Raw genomic sequence first — 13,085 nt, forward strand, 5'->3', positions numbered from 1 at the left:
TCATTGAAGGAAATGTTGATGTTAATGTAGGCATTCTGTAGTGCTGATGCTTTTCTTCCTCCAGACTCCGTATCCATTCAGTCTGTGTCTATACAATTGTAAACCTCAGATAAACATGTACAGCACATAAAGATAGGAGAACTTCAAGCTCCAACTTCACAATGGAATTGTTTCACTCTTGTTCAGTTTATGTGATGTTTATCATTCCTAAACTTGACATTGATCCTGCCTAATATTAGTTATATTCTCCTTGAGTATCCTCTACACCAGTACAGAGGATTTGTCTTTTGAACTCATTTCCTCATGGAGGAAAATCCAGAATTTTTTGGGTCAGAAACCCAAGATCCTGAGGTTGCTTTTTTTTTTTTGTATTTTGAGGAGTAGGTACAGACATGAATGAAGGACAGCTGATGGGAGACTTTGAAAGTGAGTCTAAACAGCTAGAAGCAGAGTCATGGAGCCGGACGGTTGACAGCAAGTTCCTTAAACAGCAGAAGAAAGATGTGGTCAAACGGCAGGAAGTGATTTACGGTGAGATGCTTCATTGCTTTACTTGTATTTAATGTGTACTATCCAGCTTGCATACCAGTGGGGGGTTATTGAGAGGCAGAGAAACCATTCTCTGTTGCAGAGACTGGAAAAGGAATTACTCTGTCCAACCTGTTTAAGTGGGCGATTATTGGGTTGTGGAGAATTAATTTTTGAATATGCAGCATCATAAAGGTTTCCTTTAAAACAACTGGAGTATGGAGACATATGGCTTATGTCCTTTAGTTCATTTTGCCCTAGATGCCTCCTTCTACTGTCTTTCATATCAGTCGACAGTTCTAAGCATGCAAAAAATATAAAGTCTGTGAAAGAGATGCCTTCTAAAAACGCCTCTTAGTTCTTGAGCTATACTAGAAAGCTGAAACAGCAATCATTTCTAGGAAACAGAGCCCAGTAAATGAAAGGAACTGAATCCAATGAAGACTTTTTTTGGAAACCATTTAAAACTGTCTGAATTCAATATAGCTGTCATCAGAAAATGATGTTAGGTTAGTGCAAAGGCAGAGTAAGATGAGACTGCTTAGGGGAAGGCAGTTGTTTGCTCAGTTTTAAAGTTTCAGTTGGACCCTAACCTAACCGTACAAGCTTAGCTGGTGATCTTTGAAAGACCCTTGATCTCTCTTCTTGTAGAGCTGATGCAGACCGAGTTACATCACATCCGCACGCTCAAGATTATGAGTGACGTATACAGCCGGGGGATGATGACAGATCTGCTCTTTGAGCAGCAGATGGTGGAAAAGCTGTTCCCCTGTTTGGATGAACTGATCAGTATCCACAGCCAGTTCTTTCAGAGAATCCTGGAGCGGAAGAAGGAGTCTCTGGTGGATAAAAGTGAAAAGAACTTTCTTGTCAAGAGGATAGGGGATGTGCTTATCAGTCAGGTGAGCAGCGGGAAGGCTCTTCTCATGCAGTGGGGTAGCTGGGAAGCTCTGTAATTCTGCATTCCTGCTTGTATATTCAGTTCCACCATTTTTCTCTTTAGACTTAACAAATTGACTTAATCTAAATGTTGATTTCGTTTTCTGTAAAGTAAGGAAAGTAGAGGTAAAGTAGCTTATGCTTTTTTTAGAAGGTTAAGTGTATATATAATGAAATATATAGTAAAAGTTTTTTTTTCTCCAAGTCCATACAATCATCAAAAGCAATCCTGCTTAAGAAATAAAAGGATATATGGCTTTCCCTGTGGCTCATCAGAAAAGGATCTCATCTATCTAAAGACCAGTTGAAGCTTAAGCAATTAATTGATCAATAGGCTGTCTGAAACACTTCATATTTGTTACTTTTGCAATATATGATTTGATTTCAGTCCCACTCCAAAGAAACTCAGCACACAGTATTTTTATCTTTTTCAATGTATGTCATAGGTAGCTTTTGATATTTATTTTTGAAATGTTTTTGAAAAAGGAAATGTTGCTAGTAAAACCTTAACAGATAAGAGTATCACACATATGTGACTAGATCTTTCTCCCTCACCAAATCCATGCTTCTGTATAGATGCCAGAGGTCTAACTCCTGGAACAGCCAAGTGAGAATTGGATTGGGGCTGAGGGCAGTACTAGGGTTTGATCCAAGGGCTTCTCATACATGGTAGGTCAGCATGCTACCATTGAGCCACATCCCCACCCCGTATTCACTTGTATATTGAGGCTTTCTCAGCCTCAAGGAACTGGGACTACAGCTTGGCTGAGAACTAGATATCTTATCCTCCTCTAGTATCGTTGAGTCCATATCCTACCCTTGATCATTTTATTAGTCTATTCAGTCATTCTAAAAGGATTTTCTATCTATTAAATGCCAGGGGTAGAACTGCACAGTTGAATATTACATAGGTTTCTGCCTTAAGGAAGTGTGTAAAAACAGGTATGGTGCAAATAAATGTATGTTCAATGTGAGATACTTGTGTTTGGCAAATGCAGATTGAATAGTCCTATTCAATAATGAACCTAATGTAGAGCCCGACAAATAAAGAACCATCTTCCCCAAGAATCTGTCTTCCAAACATTGTCCATTTCTCTCTTTCTGCTTTCAGAACTGCATAGGTATCACATCTTGACTTGTCTTCTTGTTCGTAGTTCCTTATATTTGTACACAACTATAGTAAGCCCTTTCATGCTAGGACTGAAACGTTAGTTCTATGGTATTCATTTGTTGTTCTGTACGTGATTGGACTCCACCTTTTAGGTTAATTGGTTTGTGGTAGTAGTTCTGCCTCTCCGCTGTGAGTAAAGAAACCAACACTAGAAATTCTGAGAGCACAGTGTTTAACCATTTGACAGAGTGCCAAACTGTTCGCCAAAGCTGCTGTACCATTTAATCGTGGGGGTGGGATATTATTAGGATGCATTCTTGCTTTTTACAACCAGATTGGCAGCTTTCTACAAAATGATGCCCTGAATTGTGGTTTAATTTCTGTTCTCTTTCCTGGGCAGTTTTCAGGTGAGAATGCAGAGCGCTTGAAGAAGACATATGGCAAGTTCTGTGGGCAGCACAACCAGTCGGTCAACTACTTCAAAGACCTCTACACAAAGGATAAGCGTTTCCAGGCCTTTGTGAAGGTGCTGAACTAAAGCATCCCCATTATGGTTAAAAGTACACTGTCTTGGCTAGAGCCACCTCCTCACTTAGTGACTAACAATTTATTCACTCCCTTGCAGAAGAAGATGAGCAGCTCAGTAGTAAGAAGGCTCGGAATTCCAGAGTGCATATTACTTGTAACTCAGAGGATCACTAAGTACCCAGTTTTATTCCAAAGGATACTGCAATGTACCAAAGGTGAGTCTCCTTGGAAATTTGGATCTAGATAGCCCTGGAAACCACTATAGCAGAGCTCTGTCATAATCTAGCAGGCCTACCAGAGTTTCTGCATTTATCTCAGTGGTTTTATTTACTTACTCATCATTCATTCATTTATGGGCACAGGTTCTCACTTTGGCCCAGACTAGCCTCAAATTCACAGCAATTCTTCCTTCACATCCTCAAAAAGTGCTGAGATTACAGCTGTGAGATAGCATCTGTAGTTTACTTGAAAACACCTTTTCATGGCTGTTTATTTTATTGCCATTTTTAGTTTTTTTGAGACCATGTTTCACTGTGTAGTGCAGTCTAGTCTCAAACTCATGATTTTCCCACTCAGCCTCTCGAGTGCTGAGATTATAGGGAAACAGAAGTCCAAGTTTCGGGCTGCTAGGACTTAGAGCAGATTCAAGCCTGACTTGGGCAGCCAGTGAGGCCCTGTGTTGAGGCAAAAACTGAGAAACACCTGGAGGCACAAATTACTGCTAGAGTGCTTCCTGGTTAGGTGCAAGCCCTGGACTTACTTTCTGGAATACCACTTTGGAATGTGAAATTACTACAGTTGGGGTAGATAGACGATATCAAGCAGGGACATCTATTGGTTCTGTTAAAATGTTAAGTGCCCTGAGCACTAGTTCTGGTAGTGCTAGTTGGACGTGGTCAGCAGTTCCCATTATTTCTTCCTGTAAGTGCTAAAATTGTTACTCTGCCTCATTTAATAAACATGTAGTGGTTTCTATCAGCTAATGCTTCCCCTAAGCAGTTACATTAAAAGTTATGAGGCAATAACATTAAAGAGTAGGTAAAGATAACTGAGGAGCTGGTTACTCACCTTTGCTGCTCTCTCTGTCAAAAACATCAGTGTCTTTTATTTTGGAGCATATAATTGCACATCATCCATAGTACTGAGAACTTCTAATGTCCTTTGGAATTAAACTTAGGGCCTGCAGGAATAGTAGCATGTGACTTGGCGCATTGGCCTCAATGTGAAAGCATAACAGTAAGTGGTGGTGTAGACTCCCCCCTTCTGTGCTTGTGTGCAAGGAGCCATTAAAAGTAGAATTGGTCTTTTCTCCCAAGACAATGAAGTAGAACAGGAAGACCTAACTCAGTCCTTGAGCCTGGTAAAGGATGTGATTGGAGCTGTGGACAGCAAAGTGGCAAGTTATGAGAAGAAAGTACGTCTCGGTGAGATTTACACGAAGACTGATAGCAAGTCGATCATGCGGATGAAAAGTGGGCAGATGTTTGCCAAGGAGGATTTGAAACGGAAGAAGCTGGTCCGGGATGGGAGTGTGTTTCTGAAGAGCACAACTGGAAGGTTGAAAGGTAAGATTGCTTCCATGTCTGTGTGCCTGGGGAGAACAGGAAAAATTTAGATTCTTCTGGCCTTCAACAGGTTTCTTCTTAGATAGCCATATCCAGACATTACCTGGGCAACAGCCATTTAATAATATGTCAGAAAGACTCATTTCGGACAGCTTACCAAGGAAGGCCTATGAAGGACTTTGCAGCCAGTCCTGAAGATACCTGATAAAACAGGGTCAGATGAAAGGGGAGGAGGTCCTCCCCAGTCAGTGGACTTGGAAAGGGGCAGGGAGGAGATGAGGGAGGGGGAGAGGGTTTGGGAGGGAATAAGGGAGTTCGATACAGCTGGGAGACAGAGTTAATAAAATGTAACTAATAATAAAAAAAGGAAGGCCTATGAAATGTAGCAATAAGGAAAGGTACACTTAGGAAAACTGGCCAAGTGTGAGTTTTAAAACGAAGGATCAGATTAATACATACAGCAGACTGTTGGGGAAGACATATTCCCCCAGAGAGGTACTAACTGGCCACTGAGGGATTGGAGTCAGTGGCAGAATTGTGAGTCAGGGGCTGTGAACCTATGAGGTTGACAATTTTTCATTTCCAAAAGACCTTCTGAGACCTTAGAGAAAGGCAAGCATAACTCATTTCATTATCACTTCATGATATTAGTGTCTTTCATTTTTCTCTAAAACAGAGTAGATCATTAAAGATTACTCATTCATTGTTATGAGTTCTCACATTTCATCAGTCACCTCCAACAATTTAAGGAGTTAAGAGGTTATTTTTCTTAACTCTCATCAGTACATCTCACTTTTATGAAAATGGTGAGTTTCACCAAACCTTCACTGGATAGGCACCCTGTGTATGTGAGCTCTCAGTTTCCAACAGCTTCAGGTATTCCTGCCACCTTCCTGGATTCAGTGAGCTGAGGATACCGAGCATGCCACAGTTTGCACTATTGTCCCAATAGCATGCTGATAACAGAAAGAATGTTTCCTTCCCTGTCTCAGAGAAGGGATGATGGCTATAGGTGTCGCTGTCAGAGCATTCAGGCGCCCTTAGCATAGCTTTAACATGCTTAGAACATAGTTCCTGCCAGGCAGCTGCCTTCCAGCATGCAAGAAGGAGGTACTTGTTCTTCTCTGTGGTGGGCACTAGAATAAAGAGGAAAGAGTTAAGCCTTGAAGAATGAAGAGAAAGGTGTTGGTGGAGTCAGGGAAGCATGGAATTGGGAGGGCCTGGGAAAATTACATCTTTAGGGCTCCCAGATGACTTCAGGAAGTGACAGGAGATAAGAAACTGCTGGGATCCAACTGCCAAGGTATGCCACATACCGAGGAGTTGGTGCTTAATACGTTTGCTAGTTGTGGGGCATGGAATAGTTCACATTGAAAGAATTTCACATGAAATAGATGTTCTGTGTTTGGGGTTTTTGTTGTTGTTTTGTTTTTCCAGACAGGGTTTCTCTGTGTAGCCTTGTATCCTTCACTGCCCTAGACTCACTTTATAGACCAGGCCGGCCTCAAAGTCACAGAGATTCACCTACCTCTGCCTGGAAGAGTGTTGGGATCACTGGCATGCACTACCACGCCCAGCTGTCTTTGTTTTTTTAACACAACTGGGAGTGGTGCAGAGTATATCAGAAGTGACAGAAGCATTTGGAAGTGGTGAGGGATTTCAGAAAGCATTGACCAGTGCCTGTACAGCAGTGAAGATGTGAAAAAGAAGCATGGGTGATTTTTAACGTGTCCCTTGCCAGTAGTCAGCAGTGTTTCGGATACGCTGTGGTGAGCTTGAATTAAGCCCTTCCTTCCTTTCAACCGTACTATTCTGTGGTGGTCTGGGGCCGTGGCCCTTAGCCCTTTTCACTCTGTACTCTGAGGCCATCTTTCAAGCAGGCTGGCAGTTCAGAAATACCTGTCCTTGTCGTGAGGACTCAGATTTGCTAGAACTGCTGTTGCCTAAAGCCAGCACTTCATACTTTTCCTTTACATGGCAGTTTATTCCCAAAATAAAAACAAATAGGTTCCAGCTGTTGGAATAAAGTTGTGGCTAAACCAGTAGAAGAATAGGTTTCTGGCTTGAAATGCCTGCATTGGGGAGAATGAGTTGAGTTTTAGTCATTTTCACATCCCAATAAACATGTGCCAAAAGCAGCCAGTACTGTATTGGAGGGGTGGAATTGTTTTTCTCTGATCCATAACACTGGTCATATAAACCTCAGGATCCAACAAAGTTGAAAATTATGCTTTTAGACCTTATTTTTGGCAGATACCTGAATTATTTTAAAGTAAAACTTTAAATAATAACTTTAAAATAATAACTTGTCAGAACTAATGATAGTGCACGGAAAATTAGAAGGTGAAACAGCTGCATAAATCAGCCCACTGTTTCCCAAGGAGCCCTGTGAGGCTCCACTTTCCAGGGGAAACCGAGTAAGGGTCAGCCTGGCAGTTCTCACCAGGTGGCCAGGAGACGTACGCTGTCCCTGTGGATGCCTGAAAGATTATTAGTCAGATCACGAGTTGTCTGTCTTTGTCTTTGTTTTGTTTCTTTTCTTTTTTTTTTTTTTTTTTAAGCTTCTGGCTCCAATTAGAGATGTTGAGTTGTTTGTTTTGTTCCATTTTGGGGATGGTGGTAGAACCAGGATCTGCTTGAGTGTTAGACACCACTGAACCACACACCAGCCTGTTGTGTGTCGTACTGTTTTTTTTTTTTCTTTTTTTTTTGTTTTTTTTTTGTTTTGTTTTGTTTTGTTTTGTTTTACCAAAACAGGGTTTCTCTGTATAGCCCTGGCTGTCCTGGAACTCACCCTATGTATCAGTCTGGCCTCAAACTCAGAGAGACCTGCCTGCCTGTGCCCCCTGAGGGCTGGGACTACAGGAGTACACAACGACTGCCCCCCTTGTATGTGTCATCTTTAATATTCTGCAATTTATCCTCCACTTAGTTTGACCATAAGTCCAGACAAAACATGGATTCTTTTGCTAAATTAGTCTTTTTAACACATGAAACAATGGGTTTCATTATGATATTTTAGAATACAATACATAGTTGGTTCACTCCTCCACTACCTCCTACTGGTCCTCGTCTTGCCCCAAAGAGTCCTCCTTCTGTTTTCATGTCACATATGAATAGTTAGTTCAGTTTAAATCTGCATATGAGAGGAAACATGGCATTATATCTTTCTTACCTCCCCCATTACACTCTTTTTTCCACACTTGGTTTTGCTTTAATGGAGTGGAAGAGAGCTGACTACCAACTGTAGAAGCTGAACTCACTTCTCCCTATGAAGCTAGCATATGTCCGTGTGAGTGTTATGGTTTCCTTTCTGTTGCTGTGGTTAACAACGCTTACACAAAGCAACTTACTGTGGAGGAAAGAGTTTTATTACACTTCCATGTCCCAGTACATCTTTGAGATATATAAGGAAGGGAACTTAAGCAAGAACCAGGAGAAACACTTGTCTTGCTTATGGGCCCCTGCTTAGCTAGCTTTGTTACATAGCCCAAGATCACCTAGAAAATGCCACTACCTAAAGTGGGCTGAAGCCTCCCGAAGTAATAACAAAGCACTCCGCCACAGACGTGGCCACAGGTGTCTTTGATCTAGGCAGTTTCTCAGTGGAGACTTTCCTCTCGGATGACTCTAGACTGTGTCAAGTAGACAGTTTAAGCTATCTGGGGTGGGGTGGGGTGGGGTGGGATGGGTGAGGGAGTGCTAGTCTTTTGCTTATAATGTCTCTGGCCTGTTTTAGAAGGGTAGCAGCTAAGGGAATCTCAGATATCCCAGGCTAGTCACAAACTCAGCTGAGGGTCACCTTGAACTGATCCTCTCGCTCAACCCACCAAGTGCTGGGATTACAGGTGTGTACCACCACACCATATTTTATGCAGTGCTGGGGATTAAAAACAGGTCTTTATGTGTGTGAGGGGAAAGGCTGTGCTTTATCATACTTAAGTATTGCTGTATGTCACTTGTGAGCACTTTCCTGGCAATTACTATAGTGAGAAATTGGGAGAGCTTACAAACTGTGGCCATGAATGTAGCTCAGGTAGAGTGCTTACCCGGCACGCACAGAACTAGGGATTTCTTCTCCAACACTAGTGGGTGGTAAGGAGAATGAAAAATATTTCATGGAATATGTTGCTAAAGGTTGTTTGTGATTTATCATTGGTTGAAGTTAACCTTTATACTTAAAGCTTTTCAGTACAGAGTAATGGCTTAGTTGGTTACTCACCTTTTGGGTGGCTTTCTGTCATGTAGTAAGTCCTGAATTCAGATCTCCAGAACTGATACAGAAGCCAGGTGCAGTCATGCATTCCTATAACCTGGATGAGAAGAGCACCAGCTATAGACAGGGAGGATCCCCTCAGCTCACTGACTATCCAGTCCAGCCAGAAATGACAAGTACCAGCCAGTAAGTGGGGGAGGAGGGGGGACAAAAAACCTGTTTTAGAAATAAGATAAAGAGAGTAATGGAGGAAAAGACCCAAAGTCAACTTCTAGAAGACACACAAGTTCACGCACACATGCATGCATACGCATGAGCGTGCACACACACACACACACACACAATGCAATACAGGATACGTCTTTTCAGGATTGATCAGTTAACCTTTTCTGAGATAAGGTTTATGATGTGCCTAAAATGCATCTAGGATAAAAGAAACCATTTGCTTTGACAGTCACTTTTTATATGTTTGAAATCTCTCTTTTGTGGGTCAAGTAATGTCCCTCAAAACTTCCCAGGAAAGGTGAAGCTGAAAGTGACACACATTGACTTACAAAGTGTGAGTTACTCCTAAAGGACCTATTTTGGATCTGGAATTTACGTTTCGTCCTCTTTTTTTCTAAGTGAGAAATCTGGGGTTTCAGTGTATTTAATACTACTTTTATACTTACTGCTGAAAATAACATTTGTCGTAAGATTTGTAAAATGCTAGGTAGTATAGTACATTAAAGATAACAAGATAAGTTCAAATACTTTAAAAATAGAATAAAGTGCCTCTAAAACCTAGTGACCAGCTCTGAATCCTGCAGAGTTACATAACCATTGGGGTGAGGAGGACTGGGGGTGTTCTCAGGTACAGTTACTATGCATTACTGAACCTGATTTTATAAAAAGCTTGTCTTTCTCTTTCTACTTTTCAGAGGTTCAAGCAGTTCTCCTCACTGACATTTTAGTTTTCCTTCAAGAAAAAGACCAGAAATATGTATTTGCATCATTGGTAAGCTGAGTTGTTACTCTCTCCTGTTTGAAATGGCATGTTAAGACTAGCTAGGTTAGGTATAAAGTGTGACCAACTAGCATTATTACGTCTGCTGTATGGCTGTAACTCACCTGTCCACTGAAAACCACTAACTCACGACAGATTCCTTGAAGTAATTTCTTACATTCCCTTTGATTTTTTTGTATGTGTGTCATTACTCCTTCCACTGCAAAATTATTTTTATATTCCTTCATAATCTTTTTGAATCCCCTGAACACTTGATGATTTGATCACAATAGAAATCCATTTCTGAATCTATCTTCCAGATTGATCACACAGAAAACATAGCCAGAACCTTAATGGCCAGGAGCTGTTAATCTCCAATTTGGAAATCTCTTGTTCATATTTGAGTAGAGTGATGAAATGGTTATCTGAAAGGTGTGGGGGTCTTCTGGAGGAGAGTCAAATTGATTTTACTTTGTTTTTTAAGTCGCATGCATTTAAAGCTGTCTGATCTTACCTTAGGTCAGAGTTGTACTGCATGTATGTCTTATGTTTACCTCCCTCATTTGTCCAGGACCATAAGTCAACAGTGATCTCCTTAAAGAAGCTCATTGTAAGAGAAGTGGCACATGAGGAGAAAGGCCTGTTCCTCATCAGTATGGGGGTGAAAGATCCAGAGATGGTGGAGGTCCATGCCAGCTCCAGAGAGGAGCGGAATAGCTGGATTCAGACCATTCAGGATACAATCAACTCCCTGTAAGTGAGATGCTAGCCTTTCCCACTCTCCTAGTACCTCTATGTGACTTCCTGTAGACAGGGCAGTGACTATGTAACTGACATCTTAAACATTTTTTTGTTTGTTTGTTTCATCTTGCTTTATTTTGGTTATGTTAGGAACAGGGATGAAGATGAAGGGATTCCTAGTGAAAATGAAGAAGAAAAGAAATTGTTGGATACCAAGGCCCGGGAGTTAAAAGGTAAACTGGTGGAAATGGTCTGAGATCTTTATCTGCAGTTTCAGAAGATGGCCAGTCTTCATTAGTCGTGAGATGTCTCAGTCAGCTCAACTACAGAAATAGAATGGTAGTAAGAATGGTCAGAAATCTGCAAAGGAAAAAAAGAGAATGCTATACTTTTAGTGTAATTTTTTTCAAGTGTTGAATGAACCCTTTTAGGAGAATTGCTTGAGGGAATAGAGATGCCATTGAAAATGAACCGCTTGGGAGATCCTTAGGATAGCTTAGTGAGAAATGAGTGGGAAAGCAGACAGATGAAGAAATGGGGTTATTAATCAAAATGCTACTTCCAGCCTCAACCAGAGAAGCCTGTCTGCAAAGAACAGTGGTGAATGCAAAGATGTATGGCTGTTCAAGATGCTGAGAATAAGTTAGTGACAGTTAAGTGCTCAGCCCTAAGCAAGATATTTATACTACTCCCTCTGAGGCTCTGGGGAGCATGGTAGAAGAAGAGGTGGAAAGAATGTAAGAGCTTCAAGATGTGATCACTTTCCCCTAATGGGACTTCCCTACCAGGCCACAGGGGAGGAAGACGGACTCAGCCCTCATGTGAATAGATGAGCTGGGATGTCTGGGTAGGGGGGCTCCCCTATTCCTCAGAATAGTGGAGAGGGAATGCAGGAGGGAGGGCCCTATGACCGAGATGTAAATTGAATTAATAATAATAAAAAGAAGAGCTTCAAGGTAGGGGCAAGGGCTGTGAGTGCTGTCTTCTGTACATGGCACGGTGGTTACAATCAGCACTTCACAGTAGCTATGGCTGCCTGCAGTGGTCCCCAAGAGTCGATCAGGGGTAGGGCCGCTACCCTTTCCTGCTGACGGAATTAAGAGGAATAGCAGTTGTAGTCTTAAATCTCCATTGAGGAGCTCATCAGGCTCCAGTAGATAGTTACAGCCCATGGCCACACTGATGATCCTAGTTAAACTCAGTATCAAAAGAACAAAACAACAAAGTCATGAATGTAGGGTAATGACTTGGGATTGAATACCAGAGGTAGGAAAGAAGTTTATATATGTATGAAATTGCCAAAAATCAAACTTTAAAAAAATAGTCAGCTGAATGTGGGTGATGGGACAGAATGAGGAGACAGTTTTTTCCAAGCTGGATAACCTGGAAGATAAAGAGTGCTAACTAAGGAAACAAACTATACCCTAAATTAAAGGTGAAGCAGCTGGAAGAGATTGATTTCTGAGACCCTGAGAGTACTCTCTTGAGATAGTCACTTGTTAACTCAGTGGTCTGATGTTCAGAAAATAAAGTAGGATTGGGGGTGCTTGCTGGGGATTATCAGCAGATAGGAGGCTGTTGATAGTGAGTGAGAGCCCCAGGAGGAAAGTATATAAGATATAGAGGGCAATCCAGCTGTGCCATTCTACTGTAGATGGAGGACCCATAAGATGCCCTGTGGAAGAAACTGATGTCTTCAGGGCAGCACAGATGGGAAGTTGTTTCAGAAAAGAGCTGGTAATTACCCATGCCGGAAAAGACCTAAAAGTAATGACTCTTTGGGTACTCTAACTAAGACAGCTGCAGGAAAGTGGAGCCAGTGCCAAAGTGTGGTGAATTGAAAATAGACAGGAAAGGAGCAGAAACAAAATGCAGAATACTTATGTCAGAAATGCTGGTGTTTCACATAATAGAACCCAGGGCAGTTTTAGGAAGTACAGAAGCTTAATACTGTGCTCAGGATGGGAGCCTTTTTCTGGCCCTTTCCTAAACTACCACAAGGTGGTGCTCATCTCTGTCATCTTGTGATCCCCAACTCCAGACAGTCAATGGTTTCTCCATTTGCCCTGCAGAACAACTTCAGCAGAAGGACCAGCAGATTCTTCTCTTGCTAGAAGAGAAGGAGATGATTTTCCGGGACATGACTGAGTGCAGCACTCCCTTGCCTGAGGATTGCTCCCCAACGCACAGCCCAAGAGTCCTCTTCCGCTCCAACACAGAGGAGGCTCTCAAAGGAGGACCATTGATGAAAAGTGCAATAAGTGAAGGTAATTTACACACAGCACTGGCCTCTCTCTATCCTGTCCTGGAGAAATTTACATACTAATCTTCCTTACCAGTTTCTGCAGTTACTATAGAACAAAACACCAGTATAAAAAACTTCCCAGTATCCCTGTGGTCAGTCATCAAGTAGACATTGCTCATAACCATTCAAGCTAAGAAATAAAATGTGGCACACACCCTGAAAGCCTT

The 13,085-nt window shown here is 41.8% G+C and overlaps 1 protein-coding gene across 8 annotated transcripts in view; it reads left to right on the forward strand.

Annotated features, from left to right (window-relative positions):
* The window catches only part of Akap13 (A-kinase anchoring protein 13), a 277,674-nt gene that overhangs the window by 249,704 nt on the left and 14,885 nt on the right, over positions 1 to 13,085 (forward strand). For 6 of the 8 annotated variants that reach the window (XM_060367369.1, XM_060367370.1, XM_060367374.1 and 3 more), the window contains 9 exons: positions 379 to 531; positions 1,180 to 1,430; positions 2,979 to 3,104; positions 3,204 to 3,321; positions 4,423 to 4,671; positions 9,808 to 9,884; positions 10,444 to 10,625; positions 10,764 to 10,846; positions 12,686 to 12,880. In XM_060367369.1, the coding sequence (XP_060223352.1) occupies positions 379 to 531; positions 1,180 to 1,430; positions 2,979 to 3,104; positions 3,204 to 3,321; positions 4,423 to 4,671; positions 9,808 to 9,884; positions 10,444 to 10,625; positions 10,764 to 10,846; positions 12,686 to 12,880 (1,434 nt within the window). The remainder of the gene's footprint in view (positions 1 to 378; positions 532 to 1,179; positions 1,431 to 2,978; positions 3,105 to 3,203; positions 3,322 to 4,422; positions 4,672 to 9,807; positions 9,885 to 10,443; positions 10,626 to 10,763; positions 10,847 to 12,685; positions 12,881 to 13,085) is intronic. The other 2 variants (XM_060367371.1, XM_060367372.1) reach the window with 2 other exon arrangements.

The sequence above is a fragment of the Meriones unguiculatus genome, chromosome 14 (assembly GCF_030254825.1).
Source record: "Meriones unguiculatus strain TT.TT164.6M chromosome 14, Bangor_MerUng_6.1, whole genome shotgun sequence".
Taxonomy (NCBI): Eukaryota; Metazoa; Chordata; class Mammalia; order Rodentia; family Muridae; genus Meriones; species Meriones unguiculatus.